General features: G+C 37.7%; 1 protein-coding gene across 1 annotated transcript in view; it reads right to left on the minus strand.

Moving 5' to 3' along the window:
* Window positions 1-918: 918 nt before the first annotated feature.
* Window positions 919-25,781, minus strand: part of LOC147826716 (uncharacterized) — a 69,162-nt gene continuing 44,299 nt past the window's right edge. Inside the window, exons 2-3 of the mRNA XM_087216927.1 lie at window positions 2,811-3,020; window positions 919-1,697 (exon numbers count right to left, since the gene is read on the minus strand). Coding sequence (XP_087073053.1) covers window positions 921-1,697; window positions 2,811-3,020 — 987 coding nt within the window. The 3' untranslated portion in view covers window positions 919-920. The remainder of the gene's footprint in view (window positions 1,698-2,810; window positions 3,021-25,781) is intronic.

Below are 25,781 nucleotides of genomic sequence, written 5' to 3' on the forward strand. Positions count from 1 at the left end.
AATCGGGTCCATGTCAGCTGTCCGTTGAGGCCTTGTTCTGGGTCACTCCATTTAAATGTAAAGATGTGTTGGCTTTTGGGTGCTAGCGGAAGGCTAAAAAAAGCATCTTTGAGATCCAAGACTGTGTACCATCGATGGCTCGGGGGAAGTGAACTCAAAAGGGTGTATGGATTAGGCACTGTGGGGTGGATGTCCATAACCCTCTTGTTCACTTCCCGGAGATCCTGCACTGGCCGATAGTCATTAGAATGAGGTTTTCGCACTGGCAACAAGGGGGTGTTCCAGGCTGATTGACAAGGCCTAAGAATCCCCTGAGCAAGCAACCTCCTGATGTGTGGAGTTATTCCCTTCTGGGCCTCTAGGGCCATAGGATATTGGCGAACTTGTACAGGATCTGCCCCAGGTTTTATTTCTACAAACACTGGTGCTGTGTGTGCAGCTAACCCCATGCCTCCAGTCTCTGCCCATGTTTGTGGGAACATGATGAGCCATTGTTCCATGTCAGGATCAGGAGGGGCCCTCTTCTGATGTAGCAGATATTTATCTTCTAGGTTTATGGTTAGTACCTGAATGGGCCTTCCCTCTTGATTAAGGACTTTTGTGTCCCCGGGTTGGAAATGAATTTGAGCCCCTAATTTAGTCAGTAAGTCTCTTCCCAATAAGGGGTAGGGGCAGTCTGGTATAATCATAAATGAGTGGGTTACTTGGCCCACTCCCAAGTCTACTGTTTTTTGGGTTGTCCATGAATACTTTTTCATGCCTGTAGCTCCTTGAACCCAGGAGGTCTTATCAGAAACATGGCCACATGGTTTAAGTAGGACCGAATGTTGAGCCCCTGTATCCACTAGGAACTCGATAGGTCTCTCCTCCACTTTTAGGGTTACCCTGGGCTCGGGGAGGGGTGCCGAACCCCGTCCCCCCTAATCATTTAATTCATCCATAGCCAGGATAGGGGCCTTGGGGCGTCCTTCCTGTTGTTTCTTTTTGGGACAGTCTCTGGCCCAGTGTCCATACTCTTTGCAATGAGCACATTGATTTTTCCCCAACTGGGGGCGCTCTCTGCGTCTCTCTTTGTTTTCTCCTTCCACCGCAATCTTTCTTAGTCTACGTTCACGTTCCTTCTGTTCTCCCGCAGTGGCAGCCAGAAGGATCCGAGCTAAGTTTCGGGTCTGGCGGTCATCAGCTTTTTCTCGTTTCTCCTCTGCGGTTTTTCTATTGTTATACACTTTCTCTGCCACTGCCACTAAGTCCTGAATACTCTTTTCTCCTAACCTATCTACTTTCTGTAACTTTCTCTTAATGTCTGGCGCCGCCTGGTTGACAAAATGTATTATTACAGCTGCCTTTGTCTCAATTGCTTCTGGGTCCATAGGAGTGTACCTACGAAAAGCTTTCTGAATTCTTTCTAGGAAAGCAGCAGGGCTTTCATCTAACTTTTGTTGTACATCCCCTACCTTAGCCAAATTTGTAGGCTTCTTCGCTGCTGCTTTCAGACCTTTTAATAGAGCCTGGCGATAGACCCGAAGCCTCTCCTTACCTTCCGCCGTGTTGAAGTCCCAGTTGGGTCGGGACAGAGGAAAAGAAGTGTTGATAGTGTCAGCATTGGTGGTGGGTTGACCATTGTCACCAGGAACCAATTTTCTGGCCTCATTCTGGATCCTCTCTCGTTCCTCAGTGGTGAACAGGACCTGCAGAAGCTATTGACAGTCATCCCAAGTGGGGCTGATGGGTAAACAAAACAGTTTCTAACAGGTTAATCAAATCTCTAGGGTTATCAGAGAAATTGGCATGTTGTCGGCGCCAATTATAAAGATCACTTGTAGCAAAGGGCCAGTAATGGTGAGGCTGGTTCCCATGCTCATCAGGGGGCCCTATCGCTCGCAGCGGACAAACAGTAGAGTCTGCTGGTCCTGCGGGCAAGGCGGCGCGCCGGTGACGAGTATTTTGGGCGGGACCATTACGGTTGCCAGCACCCGGGGCGGGCTTTTTCTCCCTAGCCCCGGCTGGGACTGGGTCATTTCTTTCAGCCTGCTGTTGTGGAAGAGAGGGGAGAGAGTAAGGGGGAGGGAAAATAAGATCTTCTTCGGTCCCTCCCTGGAGGACAGGGTAGAGTGGCGCGGTCGGCTTGGTTTCGGTCTGCTCCTCGTCATCGCGCCCTCTAGGAGTCTTCTTACTGGCTGTCAGGATTAACTCTGGCTGCTGTTGCTGTGAAGGCAAAAAAGGCTTAACCCACGGGGGTGGGTTAAAGATCAGAAATTCCCAAATGGCAATGTAGGGTACCTGGTCGGGATGAAGGATGGCTTTACGAACTCTGCGTATAATTTGCAAATCAAAAGTTCCCTCGGGGGGCCATCCTACCCCAAGGGTGGGCCACTCCGAGCTACAGAGGGTGATGAACTTAGCCTTTTTAATTTTTAAACTTAGGTTACGAGCGCTCTCCCTAACTTTCTTGAAATGATCTTTCATGAGGGAAAGAGGGGTAGTCACAGTCTGTCCCATCGTCTCAGTCCAAGTCAGTACAACACACAGACAAACACAACAGAAAAACACGCGAGACAAAATCGTCCTCCGCCTGATCGGAGGCAATGCAAATGGGACGACGGCCTCCTGCCGTGCCGCGGGAGCGACCCGCACCGTCCCTTTAGGAGTCTCACTGACTCGTACTCTTGGGGCACTCCGTCCCCACCAGCGGAATCCGGAACGTCTTCCAGGATCCCGGGTCGGCGACCCTTGCAGCGCGTCCGCCTAGACCGTCTGCCGACCTTCCCAGAAAATAGGCCCAGACTTTACAAACACAAAAAAACACTCACCAGCCGGCGTTGACCCTCCGGTACGGGAGTCCTGAAGGTCTTGGGATCCCGGACGAGCCCCCAAATGTTGTGCCCAGATTGTGAAGTCCCAGAGACCACCAGGAGGCCGTTTTCGATGTAAGCACACAAGGGTCGTTTATTCAAGCTTAAGCAGGGACTCTCAACTGTCACCGACACAGCGGATCGAGATTGAGAGCCCTGAGTCCCTAACTAGCAGGGTTTTTATTGAGAATACAACAAGCTTTGGTTATTAGTAGCCAGGTGATTGGTTAATACTCAATACATATGAAGTGTAGGGTTTTGGTTGGCTAGGCTTTGGGGGTCGAAGGGGATTACGTATTGGTTTTTGTGAGGGAGAAAAGGGGCAAAGATTAACGGCCGGTTGTTACATACTGATCGTTAGCAGACCCACTAATGGCCGCATCTATCTTGTGTGGACAGTCAGCTCATTAACTGCTTATCCTACAGATAGTGTGCCTGGAACGCTCTCTCCCCGGGTACACAGGTGGTTGGGTAATAAACTCAGGAATTTCAAGTGGTGAATTTCTAGTTTAAGCACAAATTTGAGAGAACAAAGGAGACGGCTCCAAAATGGAATCATTTTGGTCCCACATAATAATAAGACGAGTATGTAGGGGACAGGGGAAGGGGACGTTACCAGTACCTCTGCAGTTAGTCCTGGTCTCCTGCGAGCCACGGCAGCACACGGCGAATTACAGGAAAGGTAGAAAAATGAGACTGAGAAGAAGCTGAGCTTTGGGTCTGATCAGTGCTGCTCTGGGCAGCAAAGACAAAGCCCCCAGCTTACCACACCTTTTATTCAGTACATCGGGAGAAACAAATGTAACAAATGACTTGCAGAGAGTTCAATAGTTCACATTGGGATAAACAAGGTGTAACGGAAGGCTTGCAGAGAGTTCAGTACATCTCCGGCAAAAAAGGTGTTAATCAGTCCAAGAACAATGAGGAACTGAGCAGATGTTTGTTCTCCCAGGATGTTTCTTGTCCTGGAGAATCACAGCATCACTGGATCACTGAAGTCTCAGTTGTGACCGTAGGCCAAACTGGAGTTATTCTGTAGCTGGGCTGTAGGCAAGAGAACTAGGCTAACCAAATGATTTATCCCTAGAATTATGTAGCATTGCTCCCAACATGAGTACCTTCTAGATTTCCAGGAGGGCACCTGAGTGGGGGGCCATTGAGATCCTTTGTTGGGATAATTTATACAGCAAAATCACTATGAGGGTATAACGTGGGTCAAACTACAGTCAACCTATAGGACCACAAATAGAGCTAATATTGATCCAGTTGGGAAATGAGTCATGTAGTAAGGGAACGATCAAAGGCATTTTAGAGAAAAAAGGTGAGTATGGATCCAGATTTAATGTCTCCTGCCTACCTGGGCCCACTGGACCAGGTGGTGCTAATCACGGTACAATCTCAAGGTGCTGTTTGTCTCTAGGGAAACCTGCAGGCCTTGTTATTGCTTCCTGAGTCCTGTTATGGCTTCCTGAGGCCTGGCTCCTTTCACATTCTCCTCCAGGCACAATTCTGATGTCTTTTTTGTGTGTGCTGACTTCCTCGAGGGCCCAACCCCTCTCTGATTGCATATAAATTTCTATCTAACTTAGCTGTTTATAATATTATTACTTGATTAAAATTTGAATTCCAACTTTTTATTATTTTTATTTAGAGATAAGAAAAGTATTTGAATGTATTTGTGTGTGGAAATACGTAACACTGAAGTTAACAAAACTTATGTTGACAGTATTCTTGTTAAATGTGACATTGCAAATCATACAAATCAGTGAATTAGTAAAGTTTGGATGTATTTAGCATCTAAATATAGAACATACTACTACATAGAATTCTATTTGTCCATATGAAGTGGGTAGGTAGATGGGGCTAATTGTAATAGAATCACAAAGTGAGGGCCTGGGATTTAGCTCAGTAGTGCTGCCACTTGCCTCTCAAATACAAAGTCCTGAGTTTGATACTCAGTATCCAAAAACAAAACAAACCAAAACAAAAACAAAGTGAGTTTTCTTATCATTTTTCCTATTTACTCTTTTTCTCCTACTCCAAGTGCCACTTCCCTTTTAGGTATTCAGTACTCTACTAATTGTAATCTAATCTCCCCTGGAGAGAAAATGGTAATTACACATAGGTTCATGAATACCAATTGATGCAATTACCTCATTATTTTTCTGACATGACATCTACTTTAATAGATCAGAGCAAAATATGTACACTTAACATCTTAACTTCATCAAGAACACAACCCAGGTTATCTCTGATATATTTGTGCATTAGCGACAGAAATATAATCCAGGTGTCAGTATCCCTAGATACATTAACGATTCAATAGAAATCCTATTATTGAACTGCTATCAACAAGAAAAAAAGTTCTATTTGTGCAACGGGAAGCTATGTTAACCACTTACAGGTTACCTTGAGTGTCACTCAGGCAGCACGTTCATGTACTGACCATCCAAAGCACTGTTTCAGCAGGTGTCATTTCAACCAATTGATTCTTGTATTAAGTAAATTTGATAAAATTGTGAATTTTATATTTCCTGTTATTATCTTATAAAAGTTGACAAAAATATTCAATTTTTTGGTTATCCTGTCTTTAAATAATTGGATTGTAAGTGGTTTTCACTCATGTAGAAACACACTTTTAAAAATGTGATTTGTGATGTGTAGCCTGGAAGAAAAACAAGCCTATTGTGCTTGATAGCAGCAAAATCCATGGAAAAAAGTTATTCTCCAAATTGTGTTCTTCCTTATACCATCACTTCCAGTGAGGATGAAAGTAAGACCTACACATGTAGTCCCAAACTCAGTGAAGGTGGAAGCATATGTGGCACAAGGCCTGCAAAAAGGAGCTGAGATTTTAGTTAAAAATACATTTATAGTCAATCACCTGACTTATGTGTTGTCATAGAAGTTAGTACAACTTCAGCTAAATGAATATAGAAATGTAGTTTAGAGAACAAGGGAAATATTAGTGCTCCCTTTTCTGTGTGTAGGTAATGTTTTGGTGAATGCTTTTGGTCCTAAGTGCCACAGTGTATATACAACATGAACACATTGAGGACATTTAAAGGGAGTCGGGGAAGAAGATGCCATAGAAGAACTCGAGAAGGCATTAAATTTGATGGAATGTCTCTGCAAGCATGCACACATGAGTGTGTGTGTGTGTGTGTGTGTGTGTATAAGAGGGGTGAATATGAAATGGAGATATCTCAAGAGCTGTGTATCAAAGAAAGGTTATGTGTAGTTCATTTACCTCTAACAAGTAGAGTTAGAACATAAATACTCTAAATGGGGAAATTTTTTGTGTTTTAAAACTTGACGAAATGTCTAAAGAGCTGCTTTATGTCCTGCCACTCCCAGCCCAGAGGAAAGGGCTTTTGGGCCCCTGTCCACCCTGCTGCTCCTGGCCCAGAGGAAGGGGTTTCTGAGCCACTGTCCCACAGCTACCAGCCCAGAGGTAGGGGCTTCTGAGCCACCGTCCCACTGCTCCTGGCTCAGAGGAAGGGGCTTCTGGACCACCATCTGTCCTGCCACTCTGAGCCCAGAGGAAAGGGCTTTTGGGCTGCTGTCCATCCTGCCGCTCCTGGCCCAGAGGAAGGGGCTACCAGCCCAGAGGCAGGGGCTTCTGAGTCACTGTCCCACTGTTCCCAGCTCAGAGGAGGTGAGCCACATAGGCATCAACAGCACCATCACCCCCAATGCCCCACCCGGGTCGAAATGAGAAGACACATAAATAAGTCTCAAAACCAGACTTCCAGATCACCTGCAGCAACCCCAAATGGAAATGAGATGGAACACTCTGATACTCAACCACCAGGACCCACTGAACTGGCAAAAAAAAGAGGATCTGGAAAAAATGAAATCAGAAATAATTTCTCAGATAACAGGAGAAATTGTGCTCATAGTGCAAGACATGATTAGTAAATCTAGAGAGGAGCTGAGGAACATGATGGAATCCCAACATAGGAAACAAATGGAATCCATAAAACAGATGCAAATAGATTTCCAGGAGATTAAAACCTCCACTGAAAGTCTATGCAGCAGAATGAACCAATGTGAGGATAGAATTTCACATATAGAAGATAAGATTGCAATTAGTGACCAGGAAAAGAAAAATTGCTTCAAAATTATAAGGGAACATGAGAAATCAATCCAGAAGCTGCTAGACAATGCAAAGAAGAACATAAGACTGATTGGAGTTAAAGAAGAAACAGGAGAGAGTGCAGATGACATAAAAAAACTATTCATAGAAGTATTGGCAAAAGACTTCCCAAGCAGGGGAAAAGAACTTGACATACAGATAAGTGAGCCATATAGGACTCCAACTAGCCTTGATCAAAAAAAAAAATCTACACATAGGAATATAATTGTTAAGATTCCAGAAACCCAACAGAAGAACAAAATTCTATAAGCACATAGAGAAAAGAATCAAGTCACATACAAAGGAAAACCCATCAGAATCACAGCAGACTTCTCAACACAAACCATGAAGGCAAGAAGAGCTTGGAGTGACATTTCCAAGCCCTAAAAGAAAATAGCCTCCAACCCAGATTGATGTACCCTGCAAAACTATCTTTCAAAATGAATGGAGAAATAAGATACTTTCATGACAAAGAGCACCTTAGGAACATCATGAATACCAAACCAGCACTCCAAAAAATTTTACACAATATCCTATGAACAAACATTGAAGATCACAACCCCAGGAAGCAAAGCAGAATGAACTCATCTGGTGTGACAAGAAATTAAATATAAAGGGGGAGAAAAAAGATAAAGTCATTACAATGACAAGTGAATATGTTTCAGTTATAACCATCAACGTTAATGGTCTCAATTCACCAATCAAAAGAAATAGACTGGGAGAATGGGTCAAGAAGCAAAATCCAACAAAGTGGTGCACACAAGAAACACACTTAATTCAAAATGAAGCTCATACACTGAAAGTTAGAGGGTGGGAAATAATACTCCATGCGATGGGAACCTGAAAAAAAGCAGGAGTAGCTATCCTCTTTGCAGATCAACTAGATTTCAAATCAACACTGATGAAGAGAGACGAAGACGGACACTACATCCTTGTAAAGGGAAAAATCCAACAGAAAGAGATGACAATCATAAGTATCTATGCACCAAACACTAGTGTGCCCAACTATATAAAACAAATACTAACGGACATGAAAAGTCATGTATGCACTAATACAATTGTAGTAGGGGACCTCAATACCCCACTGCCACAAATAGATAGATCAACTAGACAAAAAATAGGTAATAAAATACTAGAATTCAATCAAACTCTTGAACAAATGAACATAACAGATGTTTACCGAGTCTTCCACCCCACAAAATCAGAATACACATTCTTCTCAGCTGCACATGGGTCATTCTCCAAAATAGGCCACATATTCACACATAGAACATGTTTAAGAAAGTGCAAAGGAATTGAAGTTATCCCCTGTATATTATCAGACCATAGTGCGATGAAATTGCAGATCCATAGCAAAAGAAACAGCAAAAATTTCATAAACATGTGGAAATTGAACAACACACTTCTGAATAACCAATGAGTCACAGAGGAAGTTGAAGAAATCAGACAGTTCCTTCAATTAAATGGCAATGACAATACAACATATTGGAATCTATGGGACACAATGAAAGCTGTCTTATGAGGGAAATTCATAGCAGTGAATACTCATATTAGGAAAACAGAATGAGCCCAATTAAACAACCTGATGCTGAACCTCAAGCTTCTAGAAAAAGAAGAGCAGGACAACCCCAAAGCTCATACAAGGGAAGAAATTATAAAGATCAGAGGAGAAATCAATGCAATGGAGACTAAGAGAATGATACAAAAAATCAATGAAACCAAGAGTTGTTTCTTCAAAAGAGTCAACAAAATTGACAAACCCTTAGCCACCCTTATCAGAAAAAGGAAAGAAAAGACCAAAATCAATGCAATTAGGAATGAAAAGGCTGAAATTACCACAGACCCAGCAGAAATCCAGAGGATCATCAATACCTACTTCCAGAACCTATATGCCAATAAGAGGGAAAACACAGAAGAAATGGACAGATTCCTAGATACATACGAATTACCAAAGTTGAATGAAGAAGACCTAAAAACTCTAAACAACCCAATATCAACCAATGAAATCTAAAATGTAATAAAAACTTATCAGCCAAGAAAAACCTGGGCCCTGATGGCTTCACTGCTGAATTCTACAAGACATTTAGAGAGGAACTGCTGCCACTACTGTTTACAGTCTTCATTGAAATTGAAAGGGAAACAATACTCCCAAATTCATTCCTGGAAGCAAGCATCACCTTGATCCCCAAAGCAGAGAAAGACCCAACCAAAAAGGAGAACTATAGGTCAATCTCACTAATGAACATAGATGCAAAAATCCTTAATAAGATACTGGCAAATAGAATGCAGAGATCATCAAGAAGACCATACACCCTGATCAAGTGAGATTCATCCCAGGGATGCAGGGATGGTTCAACATAAGCAAATCAATCAATGTAATACACTATATCAGTAGAGCCAAGGACAAAAACCATATGATTATCTCCATAGATGCAGAAAAAGCATTTGACAAAATCCAACATGCATTTATGATAAAAACCCTACAAAAACTTGGAATAGATGGTCTCTACCTCAAACTGATAAAAGCCATCGATGAAAAACCAGCAGCCAGTATCATACTAAATGGTCAAAAACTGAAATCCTTCACACTAAAAGAAAAGGATGTCCACTATCACCACTCTTGTTCAATATAGATTTGGACACATTAGCCACAGCAATTAGACAAGAGAAAGAAATAAAAGGAATAAAGGTAGGTAATGAAGAAGTCAAATTGTTGTTATTTGCAGATGACATGATACTGTATGTAGAAGACCCCAAGAACTCCAGCAAAAGTCTTCTAGACTTAATAACCAAATTCAGTAAAGTAGCTGTATACAAGATCAACACACAAAAATCAATAGCTTTCCTCTACACGAATGACAGAATCAATGAGAGAGAAATAGGCCAAATAATTTCTTTCACAATAACATCCAAACAACTGAAATACCTAGGAATCAACCTAATGAAAGAAATCAAGGACCTCTTCTCTGAAAACTATAGCACTCTGAAAAAAGAGATTGAAGATGATATCAGAAAATGGACAGACATCCCCTGCTCCTGGGTAGGAAGGAGTAATATAGTGAAAATGGCCATACTTCCAAAACTGCTATATAATTTCAATGCAATTCCAATTGAGTTCCTAGCAGCATACTTCACAGACCTTTAGAAAACAATCCACAAATTCATTTGGAACAAGAAGAGACCCAGAATAGCAAAAGCAATTCTAGATAACAGAGACATGGCAGGGGGTATCACAATCCCCAACCTGCAACTCTACTACAAAGCTACTGTGATAAAAACAGCATGGTACTGGCAAAGAAACAGGCTTGAGGACCAGTGGAACAGATTAGAAGATGCAGAAACAACTCCAGACACACTCAGCCATCTCATCTTCAATAAAGGAGCCAAACACCCTCACTGGAGGAAATTATAGCCTCTTTAATAAATGGTGCTGGAGAAATTGGGTTTCAACTTGCCAAAGATTAAAACTAGACCTATATCTCTCACCATGGACTAAACTAAAATCAAAATGGATTAAAGATCTAAATATTAAAATAGAAACACTGAACAGGCTGAAACAGAGGTTAGGTAGAGCTCTTGAAAACATTGGTGTAGGAAAAGGCTTTATGAACAAAACCTCAATTGCCTGTGAACTAGCACAAACAATCAACAAGTGGGAGTGGGATCTCTTCTCATTCAAAAGCTTCTGCATAGCAAGAGAATGCACCAACAGTGTGAAGAGATGACCTGTAATGCAGGGAAAATATCTTCTCCTGCTTTTCCTCAGACCAAGGTCTACTATCTCGAATATATAATGAACTTAAAAACGTCAGACCTCCCAAATTTAAAGACCCAATCTGAAAATGAGAATCTGAAATGAACAGCCATTTCTCAGACAAAGAAGTAGAAATGGAAAATAAGCATATGAAAAAATGTTCAACATCACTGCTCATTTGAGAGATGTAAATGAAAACAACACTGAGATTCCACCTCACTCCAGAAGGAATGGCTGCTATCATGAAATCAACCAATAACAAATGCTGGCGGGGCTGTGGGGAAAGAGGAACCCTGCTCCACTTCTGGTGGGAGTGTAGACTGGTGCAACCACTGTGGAAATCAGTATGGAGATACCTCAAAGAACTACGACTGGAAGTCCCATTTGACCCAGCTATTACTCTCCTGGGTATCTTCCCCAAAGAATTAAAAGAATCATACCACAGTGATATATGTGCATCCCTGTTCATAGCAGCACAATTTGTAATAGCTAAAACTTGGAAAGAGCCCAAATGCCCATCAACTGGAGGCTTGATAAAGAAAATGTGGTTTTTTAATGAAATGGAGTACTACTCAGCCATAAAAATGGGAAATTAGAGACATTTATAGCTAAATGTATGCACATTGAGGTTATACTCTTAAGTGAAATAAATAGGACACACATGTATAAATACTGAATAGCTTCTCTGGTGTGAGAAACTGAAAGTGTAAATAAGGACTGAAAGGTATAATAGATAATGTGAAATAAGAAGAAAGGGGGCAAAGGGGAAGGGGAAGTGGGAGAGGTAGGGGAAAGGAAAGAAATGAATGGAATTAATATGAGAAAATGCAAAAATGGAAACAAAATCTTTGTAAATAGGGAGGGATGGAGGGGTTGAAGCGATGGCTGGGCAAAGGTGAAAAATAAGAACCAATAGAGATTATGTAAATGTGCAAATTTCCAATGATGAATGTCATTATATTGTATACCTAAAATGTACCAATTATTAGAATGAATAATTGGTAATGCAAAATAGGAAGAAAAGGTCCAAAGGGGTAGGGGTAGTGGGAGGGGCAGGGGAAAAGAAAGAAGGGAAAGGAAAAATGCTGAGAAATGGGAAAATGGAAATAAAGTCTTTGTAAATAGGGAAAGGTGGAGGGGGTGAAGGGAGGGCTAGGAATGGGGAAAAAATAAGAACCAAGATGCATCATATAAAGGTACAAGTTCCCAATGAGAAATGTAAATGTGTTGCATACCTAAAATGTACCGATAAAAGAATTTAAGTAATAAAAAAAATAAAAAAAATAAAGAGCCGCTTTAGGGTAGAATGCAGAAGGTGTCCACACATTTCTATACAATAATAGTTTTATATTTCTTGGTAAATGGATGAGCTTTCATAAGAGTTCAATGTTACTTTCTATGCTTAACCTTTTTTTGCATATAAGAAAGCCCATGGGAACAGCTTGTTTTAAAAATAATCCTTCTATTAATAGAGGCGATAACTGTATGTGTTATATTCAAGCTACTTAAATTCCCTTCGGGTTTTTATTATTAGTTATTTAATTACAAATTCCATTTCTATTTGTGTTTTAATACCCTCTGTTAACATCTGTAGTCACAGTTGTTGACTAATAAGATAGTTCCTAATATGTCGAAAGTAAAAATTTTAATAAGTCATTAGACGATCTGTGTGATGGTTTATGCTTTTATCTTGTGTTGCTTTTTGTACTAAGCTGTTCACTTTTATAATTTTGTCTGGGATTAGGTTAATCCTTCACCTTGATAATGGTTAGTGCTCAATATGGCTTTGAAGGATCCCAATCTCAGCCATAATAAAGACAAGAGTCCCCACTTCTATTCACATTCTTGCCATACAAAAGGATTCTTAAATAAAATAATAAATCAATTAATAGTTCATATAAGTGGAATCATGGAGCATTTATCCCGTGATTGGCTTACTTTACCTAGCAATATGTCTTCAAGATTCATCCATTCCATTTATAGGAGACAGAGGTACCTAAAACTAAAATCATAGAAGCAGAGAATAGAATTGTAGTTGGCAGGAATGGGAGGGAAAGGGGAATGAAGAGTTGTTGCTCAATGGGCATAAACTTTCCAACAATGAAGATCAAAAAATTTTAAAGATCTGAGGTACAACAGTGCCCATAGTTCATAACACAGTATTGTACACTTAAAAATTTAAGAGAGTAGATCTTATTTTAACTGTTCTCACCAGAAAAGCCAAGACAAATAAAACAAATACAACATAAAGAACACTAGGAAAGTTTTGGAGATGATAGGTACTTTCAATAACTTTATTGAGTGTTACTATCACAGTTGAGTATGTATGTCCAAATTTATCAAATTATGTGTATTAAACATGTGCAGCTTTTCTATGTATGACTTACACTTCAACAAAGCTGTTAAAATTAATTGATATCAAGATAAACTTAAAACATTTTGCTACACAAAATGTGAGATTTAAAGAAATATGAACTCTGGCTGAAAGTTAGTGAGATCTCTAATTCTACCTTCTTTTCTTGTTCTCATCTACCTTATGATGGGTCTGTGTAGATGTGAATAAAGCAAACTCATTTTGAAACTGTCTTGATTTTGGGTCTTATCTTTTCATGACCTAGAACAAAAAACTGTTTTTCATTTATAGCCCCAAATGGTTTCCTCTCTCTTCTAGGCTGTCTGCTCTCAGGGGAAGGTCCTTCTCAGTGTTTTTTTGTTTTTTGTTTTTTTTTGGATTCCTCATTAGGTTTCTACTATGTTTCTGAGAATTCCTTTTTTTCTCCTTCATATATCTTTTACTGCAACAGAAAGGGGGAAGAAAGGGGGAAGTTGTATAAGTTGTTCTGTGTGAATCCTCTCATGATTTTATCACCACAGTCACCAGCTTCCTTGCAGTTTCATTTCAATGTTCTTTTACCTTAGTTAGTGTGTTCTTGCTAATTTAAAAATAAGGATATGAGTTACTCATTAAATTCTGCTCTGTTGGTTCCCACAGCAATGGTCTTAAAAAGGTTTCTAGATCATTTACAAACCTGCATTGGATTTAATCTTCTTTTAGTTACAGTCCAAGCCTCTTACATGAATTTTTAAAGCATATTTAAGTCTAAAATAATTCATAGTTTAGAAACAGAGATATAAATTGATTTTGAAAAGAAGAACCTTCAGTTTTCTAGTCATGTAGACTTACTACCTGAGAGATTGATTGATGACTTCATTTTTTTTCATTATGTTTATTGGTACATTTTAGGTATACAATATGATGACATTCATCATTGGGAATCTGTACCTTTACATTATGTATCTTGGTTCTTATTTTTTCCCCCTTCCCCTGCCCTCCCTTCAACCCCTCTACCCCTCCTTATTTACAAAGACTTTCTTTCCATTTTTTCCTTTTCTCATATCTATTCCTTTTTGAAATACATCTTATTGAAATTTGTCTGAAGGTTTTGGTTTGGTTTGTAAGTTATAATATTGAGTGTTACTTTCTTAGGTAGTTTAGTCACTAGAAAGTTTATAATGCAATGAGAGAAGCAGGTGATGAATTCATTGATGTTGAAATATTTACTAAATATAATTGATATTTTCAAATTTACATCTATTAGACTGGCAAAATAAAATCTGAGCTCTCTATTCCTGAGGGATCCTATTTTTTGCTATGACCAGGAAATGCTGACTGCTCACAGCTGCATTGTTCTTTATCAAGTCTTCTTGCTTTCTTGCTTTCTATACCAGTCAAGTCATCTGGTTCCCAGGAATAAATTATTAGCTTTAAATCTATTTATGACAGCTGTGCATACTTTTGTAATTCAATATTATAGGAAACCTTCAATAAATTGCATAGTGGGACTCATGGATTACTGAAAGAAAGGTGTTTGGGGACTTCAACCAATGCAGTCAGTCTTAAAGAAAAGAGCCCATGTTCTGTATAAATATGTTGATAAATGTTTGTGTTTTTACATAAAATGGAGAAATTAAAAATGTGTATGTTTTTACTCCTCTTTCTAACTACTCTTTTAAATTAACCCAGTATTTGCTTTGCCTATGTATGTTAAGGACTTTTATAATGACATGTTTTTTCTTATAAATTGGCAGCAAACTAAGTATCAACAGATAAATGATTAAAAACATATATATCACATTTTCTTTATTCATATATAAATGTGACATATGATATATATATGCAAGATGGAATACCACTCAGTCACATTATAATGGAATAGTATCCTTATGCATATATAATTAATGGGATACTATTCAGCCTTAAAAAATAAGGAAACTTGGGCATTTGTAACAATATGTATGAACCTGGAGGACGTTGTCCTAAGTGAAATAAGCAAGGCACAGAAAGGCCAATGCTGTATGATCTGTCTTACATGTAGAATCTAACAATGTTTAACACGCAAAAGTAGAGTAGAGTAGTGATCACCAGAGGCAGGAGGCAGAGATGGGGAATGAGGGGGTGTTCAAAGGGCACAAGGTTTCCATTAGATAGGAAGAATAAATTTAAGAAACCTATTGCACAGCATAGTGATTATAATTAATAATGATGCATTGCATAATTAAAACTTGTTAACAGTAGATTTTAAATGTTTTCACTACAAAAAAAGACCCAATAAATGTGTGAAGTGATGGATAGGTTAATTAGCTTGATTTAAACATTCCACAATGTAAACATGTATCAAAGGATCACATTGTTCCCCATAAATTAATATAATTATTATTTGTCAATTAAATGAGATAGCTTCAAGGAAGGGAGAAATGAAGTGGGGTGGTAATGTACTGATAAGGGTTTGCTTTGCATTTTTCAAAGCCTTTTCATAATAGTTATCTTATAGGAAATACACAGGAACTTCAACAGTTTATAGGAAAACAACAGTCTGCTTCATAGGAATGTAAAACTCTCCAAGTTTAAAATGGAGTCAAGTCGGTGGTGGCTAATTCATCCTGAACATAGGTCTGAGACTTGTTCCTTATTAACTCCTCACAGGCAGACTCTTTTGATTCTGCAATGGCAATAGCTGTAAACTGGGAGTCTGGCAAATTCCAAGCTTCAATGTATTAGCTTGCTTCTTTGCATGTCACAGTGGTAAGCTGGGTAGTGGGCAATGCTTTCTTTTCTGGCTTGCAGTCTTATTTTGGGATTTAATGAGATAATGGAATTGGACATACTGTGCTAGAAGGAAAGGCATACACACAAGCCATGTGTGCTGTTTGCTGTATGTATGAGATTAGGATGCAGTGGACATTTTATGATTTTGTCCAAACACAGACTTTTGAAGAGGGTGTTTCTCTGCTGTTAACATATTTTAGATGAATTGCAGAACACCCTTTAGGGACTTGAACATCAATCCGTAACTTACTTTTCCACTTCAGCCCAGCTGGCACAGTGGCACTCTCTCTACATAGCCAAAGTGAAGAAAACTACTCAAGGTTGTCACTTCATTAGAGAATCTGCTGCCTGTTGTCTTTTTGCAAATTTTTGCTTTGTTTTCTGTCATGGTGATTGAGGTCTAAGAGGTCTTCTCATCTTGATAATTTTGCTAAAATTATCTCAAAGAGTGTCAATAACTAGAGTAGATGTTAAGATGTATAATAGATGTCATTGTAGATAAATGTATGTTAAGGTCTCATTTAAAAAGACAATAGAGGCCAGGCATGCAGGCACATGCCTGTAATCTCAGCACTCAGGAGGATGAGGCAGGATGACCCCTGCAAGTTCTAGGATGAGAACTTTGGTTCCCTCAAATTAATAATACAGCAGATAGGAAGGAAGGTCCACATTCTCCACTTCTCTGGACTTTCATCTTAGTAATTATGAAGAGTATTGCAGTTGATACATCTGCCTGATATTATAGGCTAAGCTTTTGGAAGAACTTCTCAGCAGATTTCATTGGTAGCATATTAGCACAAATTTATTGAACATAAAATAATAAAAATTGAGTTGAAAGTTATGATTTGGATCTTAAATGTTCCCAAGAGGTCCATATACGAAAAGCTTGATTGCCAGCCTGTGGTGCTATTGAGAAGTGGTGAAACATTTAGGAGTGGGCTTAGGAGAAGGAAGTGAATTTAGTAGAAGTTCAAGGGAGGATACCCTTGAGCGAGATATTGAGATGCCAGTCTCTTCTCTGTATTTGACTTCCTGGCTGCCGTGAGGTAAACATTCCTCTACTACTTGCTTCTTGTCATTATGTACTGTGCCACACAGGCCCAAACTGACAGGTCAAGCAACTATACATTGAAACCTCTGAAACTGCCAGCCTTATTCCAAGTTAATTTTCTCAGGAGTTTTGTTACAGCAGTAAAAAAAATGACAAAGATGTTGTTTTCACTCATTAGGCTAAGCAAATTCATTAAACAAATTTTGGTAAGTAGAGGCTAGTTGGAAGTTTCTATCATTTCTCTAGGCAAGGATTAATTTAAAATAATTAAAATAGAGGAAGTCAATTGTTCATTGGTTTAATTATTGTTTAATAGATGCACAATGAGGTCATAATTTGTGTGTCTTACTGCTGGGCCTCTCTGAAACATGGGTGGTACATGCATGACTGTCCCATAAAGTGGCTTGGGGCAATCACATTGGGTGGTAGAAGCCAGTGGGAATGTGTTAAAACATCTAACAGAGAAGAAACAGCTCCCTGTAACTGTTCAAGATCAGTCAAATAAACAGATCTCTTGGTAAGAGTATTAGATTGATTCTAGCATTTTTATAGTTCATAATATCCATTTAATTCACAAAAACACCAGAAAAAGAGATGTTTGAATTTGTCTATCTCTAATATTTTGTTATCTAAAGCTATTTGTTTTCCTGATGAGTTAAAATACTTATGCTGTTTTAACCTCCAATAATATGTATAGTATATAGTTTGTAAAATCTGAAATTTTATTCTGACTTTCATGTGAAATGAATGCTTTATCTAAACACATGAGAAATACAAACTTAAAAGTTGTCTTGCTTTGGCTGTTTATATACTCAGTTACTGTGGTCAGACAGACTGACTTGTTACTACATATGAATCTGGTCAGCCCAAAGCTTGGCCTTTTTGCTACCCTGGGGGAAAGTAAGCAGCCTTTGCCTCAGAGCAGATGTTCTTTTTTTTGTCTTGATCCCTTTTATTAGGTACTCAGACATTACACTTAGGTTCCGAATCCAGTTCCTTAATGGCAGAATCCCATGCCTTCTTGGTTCATGCTTTTATATTTCTGTGGGTCCCAGGTCCCTGAGAGACAAATACAAACTCATTGTCATTCTCTCTTTCCTGCTTGGGCTACTCTAACAGACTTTTGATATTTGTAAGAATTATCCACCCTACCATCCCATTCCCAGTCTCCTCTACTGGGTTCACAGTCCTGATGTCTTATGGGTTCCACTACCCTAATGAACTTCCATTATTCATGTCTTTCTCTGGATTGTCTGATGCTCTATCCAAAGGCTGTTAGAATTATTCTCCTCCTATATCTCAACCTTATCAACTAGATTCACCATCCTATTGAATCATTCTCTTGGCCACTTAGCCTGACCCATTAGAAAGACAAGTTTCTTGACAATAATTAACTTTAACATTTTTGTTGATCAGGTTTTCAAAGCTGAGATGACATAGGTTTACATTACAATCATCATAATTGTTTTCCACCTGCAGAATAGAAAGGAAACACTTAGGTTTAAAACAGCACTGAGGTAACTATGGAGATTTTATTAAAAATTCTTTATTATTTTTTCATTACTTTTTAACAGAGTATAATTTATTTTTTCATTACATTTTTCAGGTCAAAAAACAAGGGATCAAAAGGAAAAGAAAAAAGGATATTAAAAGTGAGCTAACAACACAAAGATATATTAAAGTGTAATCAAAACATTTTAATTAAAAAAGGCTTTAAAAAGCTAATTTTAGCTTTTTCACTTATACTCAACAAAACTACATGTAGCCATTATTTTTATATCAAGTTATGGGTGAGGTGTAATAAAAAACACCCAGGTGCTTATTTAATAATTCATTCAAAAATATATAAATATCTAAAACAAAGCTCAAGTTTTCTCTGTGGTCTCACCTCTTAAATTTAATCACAAATATCTGCAGATTATTCCCAGACCCAACGGAAAAATGAGTTGCTTTTTTTTCTAGTAGAAAATACTGTGGAAAGCCAAGTGATGTAAACTGAAAGTTTTTGCTGCCCAAGTTTTCCTTAGTAATGGAGTTTGGTTTATCTATACTGCCTTTCAGCACATTTTGTGTTTATAGCATCGGGAGATTTGAAGGGTCCAGGAAATAATAGGTTCATATTTTTATTATATTGTTTCTCTTTTTTTCCCTTTTATTTTGGAAAATGTCTACAACTACATAAATCTGTTTATTTTATTTCATTTTTTTGGTCAAGATATGACTATTGTACTCTGACTTTTCAGTTCTTGTTTTAAGGATGAATGTTTTAATGAAATTTTTTGCAAAAATAATTTAAAATTTTAAAATAGAGAATATTTTTCCCCTCTGGTTTCTGTTTTATGTAGGCCAATTATTTTATTTTGTCAGTTTGGTTGTGGTCAAGAGGTTTTTAACCTTCTCAGTTGACTAAAATTTAGGTGGGCTTCTTCTTTCTCCTTGGCCACTAACCACCCTATTTATTTTTTTCAGGACTTACTTTAGAATATTGGTAATTATAAATTTTTTCTTTGTTCCTGTGAGACACAATCTTTGAAGAAGCCAAAGCCCTTAGCTAGTTGTATTTTATTTTATTTTATTTTAGGAAGGGTCTCCATATAGTTCATACTGGCCTTGAACTCTCAGGAATCCTCCTGCTTCAACCTCCTGAGTGCTACTATAGGCATGTGTCCTCATGTCTGGCTATCTTTAGCCAGTTTTAGAAAATAGGAATGTCTTTTTCCAGGCCTTGGGCACCATCTCTTGGAAATATCACCATCCAGAAAGATACCTCCCAGACTCTGTGGCTGAGTAGGAGTCAAACTTCTGATGGGCACCTTGCTCCAAGTTATAAAACCACATGTTTTCCTGAACATAGGGCAGAAACCTTACTTGTCCTTAGGGTAAGCCCCACTAGTAAACACACATGGAATTAGACCTCCTCTCATTTTTTTTTTTTTTTTTTGGATACTGGTGACCTTTACAATTCTTAAATAAGTCATCCTTGCCAATTTAATGTTGTCTGATGCAATTTTTCACTTAGATATTTGTTTCTAATCAATCTACTGTCTTTTGAAAATAGTCTTAATGGATCCATAATTTACACATCATAAGCTATCTGCTTTTAGTTGTAAAAATCAATGATTTTAAATAATTTTACAACTTTGTGCAACTATCACAGCAATAAAGTTTTTGAATATTCCTATTACTCCAAGTAGATCCCTGTTGTCCATTTGGAGTCAATATATCATTGTCTATTACTTTTATCTTTTTGATTTTCTTCATGTCTGGGTAATTTTTGGTTGTCTGTTGGTATTTAAATGTGAAAGATAATTTCCTGTAGATTCCCTTAGATATGCTTCCCCTAAGGAACTCTCCCCTGAATGCAAGTCTGGCTGGCAGTTCTCTGGCAAGAGTGGGGCTTGTCAAAGGGCAAGATTTATTTTAAATTGAGCATAGGTAGGCAGCCAACTATACAGTTAAAGACCTGCAATGCTTTTCTTTGATCACCACATTTTGTTCCAGTGATACCTAGTTTTTCCCCAGGAAAATGTACATGTTTTAAAACCAACTGTTGTCTTACCTTCTTACCTCAGATGGAGAAGGAAGCATGAAATTTGTGCATGCAGGAAAGAGAGATGGGGGGGGAGAGAATGTAGAAGGCAGAATTAAGAAAAAATTGACATAACTATTTCAAAGACATTAATTTCAATTATTTTGCTTGTTTCATCCTAACTTCATGCTCAAAAAGAATCTGTTGTTCTGTTTCCAGCCCTGTGGGTTCTGGTGCTGCCTTTCAGAAGAATCAGATGGGCACCTTGGCACAGGAACAAGCCTCCTCATTATAATACTCTGGTACAAGGGAGGCAGCACATGGGAGGGGGAAGTCTCAGGTCTACTGAAACAAAGGACAAAGATGTCTGTTTATTGTGTTTAAAGGGTTGCAGGTGTCTGATCTTTTGATGCCATCACATCTAGAGCTGGAGGTGTAGTCACACCTGTGCTCATCATCATGCCTCTTCATGCACTTCATGTCTCATTACATCTTAAGTCTCCACCTTGGGTGTGAATTATACTATATTAGTAGAGTAATAAAATATGTTAGTGGCTATTCTACACATGTGCATGTCTTTTACCACCTGGAATTTGCCCCTCATTGTCTGAGAAAGTTTATAATGGGATTTTGGAGCAGAGCAGATCACTCCCTTGCCTCAGAGAGGCTGGTTTTAATGATTTTTTAAAAAAGTTTCCTTGGCTCTGGCCTCTTGATGTCTACCCTGGTCACATAGACTTTGAAGGCTGAGTTGACTTTCCACTGTTCCATTTCCAGGTGTATTATCTATAATCTAAAAGGTGCTATATCTATCCATAGCACTTTTTAACTCCCAATTGTTGGTATGCTTGTTAAGCCCATAAAACTGAAGCCTACCTTAGCTCTCTTAATTCTACCTGGGAAAGCAACTTCCATCTCCACAAAGTGCCCACTTGTATGTATTTTGATCTGAGGTTTTCAGATCTTTTTTGCTGTTGTTAGCTTTATTTTAATTTATTAATTAAAAATAAAAATTGTGTATTTATTATGTATGACATGTTTTCAAATATGTATAAATTGTGGAATGACTATTCAGTTAACATATGCATTACTTCATATACTTATTGTTTTCAGATGGGAGCAATTAAAATCTACTCTTCAGCACTGTTCAAGATGTTTTCTTAAATCAATAAATACTCTTCCTTTTATCTTTGTTTTCCATAAATGTTTAAAAATCTCTAGACTGTTGATGATCCATTATGTTCTCTACTGTTGTGACTTATTTTCCTTTACTATAATTTTAGTATTATCTCAGATATTGGGAGGTAATTGGATGTATTCTGTGCCATCTTGAATTGCAGTTCAGTTTTTTTCTAAGAAACGATACTGAAATCAGATTATAATTATTTCAATAAGATGCCTCTGGCAATATAGTGGCTAGGTAGTTTGCTCAAAGTTTGGATTAAAAAAAACAATATAAGTTCTTTTCTTTTTATTTTGGTACTGGGGATCGAACTCTGGACCTTGCGCTTGAGAGGTAGGCAGTGGAACCACTGAGCTAAATTACTGGCCCCATAAAACCAATATAAGTTCTATATATGGAACTTATGGAAGAAGACATGACAAGATAAAAATTTTAGTTCAAAATATATTTGAGATCAGAAACCCAGAAAGGTAAGTGTAGCAATGGAGTTGATTTTGCCATCAGGGTATTTGCAATTTAATTTTTCTGATGTAGCAGTAATGGGATCAAAGTGCCAAATGTTTCTCAGAAGACAAAGACTAGAATTCTATTAAATTGGAAGTCTGATATGAGAACTTTAGAAAGCTGGAATTTAGCTGGTATATGCCTTCACTGTGAGGTAAAGAGGAAGATCCCCCCTTCCCCTACTTTCCCTACTTTCTGGGAGCTTCAGAAATTTAGCCTTGATGCATTTTAAAGAATGGGATGGGAAACTGAATTGAGAAGTTGTAATCTCAATCCAGCATGGATTTAGTTTGCAAAGGTAAATATTTTGGATTATCTGTAAAATCCTAAATCATAGATTTATTGTATTTCATTGATTCTGTGATAATTAATTCTTTTACATTTTAATATAAAATTTCACTTTACAGTAAACACAATTTAAATGCAATCATATGTTAAAATTTAAAATATCCTAGTGGGAGCTAAAGCAAATCCTCTCTGGAGAATTCAACTTTATCCACATTTCAGAGAATTCACACAAATACTTTTCAGGAAAATAGGTAGTACCTTACTATAAATAATTACTTACCTTAAAAGAAAAAAGATATATCATGTGTGATATAAAAGATACAATTGTAAATTGATTAGATTATTAGAAATCAACAGATTATTAGAGAAAATAAATTTTCAACGACTGTGTTTAAACAAGTAACAGACATTTGAAAATACCTCCAAGGATCAGGAAATTGCAGAAAATAAAACAAAAAAAGGTCTAACAGATTTGAAAACGAGATTAATAGACAATCCAGAAATGCCTTGAATTTCTTTATTTATATAGAGTAGTGTTTTCATTTTTCCCTTAATGATAACAGAATGAGATTTTTATTTCTCACTCCATACAATTTTGACTTTCTGATGTCACTCTTCAAGATCAGAGGACATTTGCCTTTTAAAGAGAAATCCTGTGAACATTTTGCTTATGTTAGCTACCGTAACATAGTCCTTGTTTGTATAAGACTGTGTTGTTTCTTATTTCCACATAGAAAAAAACACTCATATTTTCAACTATGGGCTGTTTTGGTCATTTTTCAGTGTTATTTTCTGTCCTGGAAGTATGAAAAATGGCCTTGTGACACATTAGTTGTATGTGTGGACAGCAATATTTCTTCTGTAAGTGATATATTCAAGACTATTGATGTTATATATTGAGTCTAATCTCACTAACTTGGAAATGTCTACCTTCCATTTGAAGTGCACACACTACATGGAAGATGAAATTTAGAGTACTGTTTGAGGGTGTTGCTGGTAGCAGCATTGGTTGGAAAATAAAACAGAGGAGGCAACAAATGGGGCTTCTTTCCTGGGTGTCAATTTACTTTATATGAAATTCCAGTCCCATTTTGTACAAAAATGTGAGCTGGAAACATATTAGCTGTTAGATAATTTCAGTACAGAAAAATGCTAGAGATCATCCATTGTATTCCTGGTGTTTAAGTGTCACCATTGTGTATGAACGATTACATCTCAGAGAAATTATTTTGACTTATTTGCTTCCAGTTCTGAATCTTTTTGTAGTTGAAAATGGTACAAAAATGACAAATCTTTAAGAAAAAAACTTCTTTTTGTCATCAAGGCCATTTCTACAAGCTATATTGTACAAAGACGATCTTTTTCTTAAAGCAAGTTGTTTCTGTAGAGGAAAAATTCTCTGTAACCTTTTTGGAGTTGATGGACATGGTTTGTTTTCATGCCTTACTTGTCAGTAATTTTTTTGGAATCACAAAGTGAGTCAAATGCATTTTCTGTAATTTTTATTTGTCTTAGGCATTGGTGAGTAAAAATGACAAATGTCATCTTTGATGGCTGTTAAATTTCTATGTCTTCTTTATAACAAATGATAAATGAAGTTTGTTTTTCTCTTAATGTGACAGCCTCTTTTTGTCAAAGGATTTTTTTTGGATACTTCAATAAATGTGTGACAAATACAGCAGAATTTTTAATTGTCTTGAGGAATTTCCAAAGTTTTTAGACCTCAAAATCATATCACTCACCATAATCATGTAAAGGCTTCAGAAGTGGCTAGGAGAATGAGGAATAGATAGTCTACACTTCCCTAGTACTAGGGACTGTTTCCAATCAAATAAAGTCACAAGCCAAAGGTACAAACTGTCACAGCCACAAGTATTGGTAGAGATGGAATATTATAAGTCAACTGTGTCAGTTAAGATTCTTTTTTTTTTAAAAACAAAAAAGTCTTTTTTTTTCCTTTTAGTTTATTGGTACATTTTAGGTATACAATATAGTTACATTCATCATTGGGATCTTGGACCCTTACATGAGTATCTTGGTTCTTACTTTTTTCCCCATTGCCCTGCCCTCCCTTTACCCCCTCAACCCTTCCTTATTTACAAAGACTTTGTTTGCATGTTTTCCCTTTTCCCATATTTTTTCTTTTCCCTTCTTTCCTTTCCCCTACCCTCCTACTTCCTCTACTCCTTTAGACATTTTCTTCCTATTTCACAATATCAACTAAAAATTTTGATTCTTATTTACACTTTTAATTTTTCACACCAGAGAAACTATTTGGTATTTACATATATGTGTCCTATTTATTTCACTTAAAGAGTATAGCCTCAATGTGCATCCACTTAGCTACAAATGTCTCCAGTGTCAATTTCTTTATGGCTGAGTAGTACTCCATTTTATTAAAAAACCACAACTTCTTTATCCGGTCTCTAGTTGTTGGGCAATTGGGCTGTTTCCAAGTTTTAGCTATTAAAAACTGTGCCGCTATAAACTTGAGTGCACATATATCACTGTGGTATGATTCTTTTAATTCTTTTGGGAAGATACCAAGTAGAGGACTAGCTGGGTCAAATGAGACTTCCAATCCTAGTTGTTTGAAGTATCTCCATATTGATTTTCACAGTGGTTGCACCAGTCTGCACTCCCAGCAACAATGAAGAGGGGTTCCTTTCTCCCCAAAACCCCACCAGCTTTTCTTATTGGTTGATTTTAAGATAGCAGCCATTCTTTCTGGGGTGAGGTGGAATCTCAGCATTGTTTTCATCTGTGTCTTTTGAATGACCAGTGATGTTGAACATTTTTTCATATGTTTATTTGCTGCTTTTACTTCTTTGTCTGAGAAATGTCTGTTCATTTCAGATGCCCATTTTTGACTTGATTTTGGGGGTATGATTTTTTAAAGTTCTTTATATATTCTAGATAGTAGTCCTTTCTCTAAGGTACAGCTGCTAAAATTTTTTGCCCACATTATAGGTTTTCTCTTAGCTCTGTTAGTGATTTCTCTTGCAGTGCAGAAGCTTTTTAATCTGATGAGATCCCAGTTGTTGATTCTTTGTGCTAGTTCCCATGCTATTGAGGATTTGTTCATTAAGTCCTTTCCTATGCCAATGTCTTTGAGAGTTCTACTTAACATCTTCCAGCAAGTTTAGTGTTTTTGTTTTAATATTTAGATCTTTAATCCACTTCCATTTTAATTTAATGCATGGTGAAAGATAGGGGTCTAGTTTTAATCTTTGGCAGGTTGAAATCCAGTTTTTCCAACACCATTTATTAAAGAGGCTATCTTTCTTCCAGTGAGGATGGTTGGGCTCCTTTGTCAAAGATGAGGTAGCTGAGTATGTCTGGAGTTGTTTCTGCATCTTCTAATCTATTCTATTG

This window comes from Heterocephalus glaber, unplaced genomic scaffold, assembly GCF_053883595.1.
Source record: "Heterocephalus glaber isolate CG9 unplaced genomic scaffold, H.glaber_assembly_v1.0 deba00001461, whole genome shotgun sequence".
In the NCBI taxonomy this organism is placed as follows: domain Eukaryota; kingdom Metazoa; phylum Chordata; class Mammalia; order Rodentia; family Bathyergidae; genus Heterocephalus; species Heterocephalus glaber.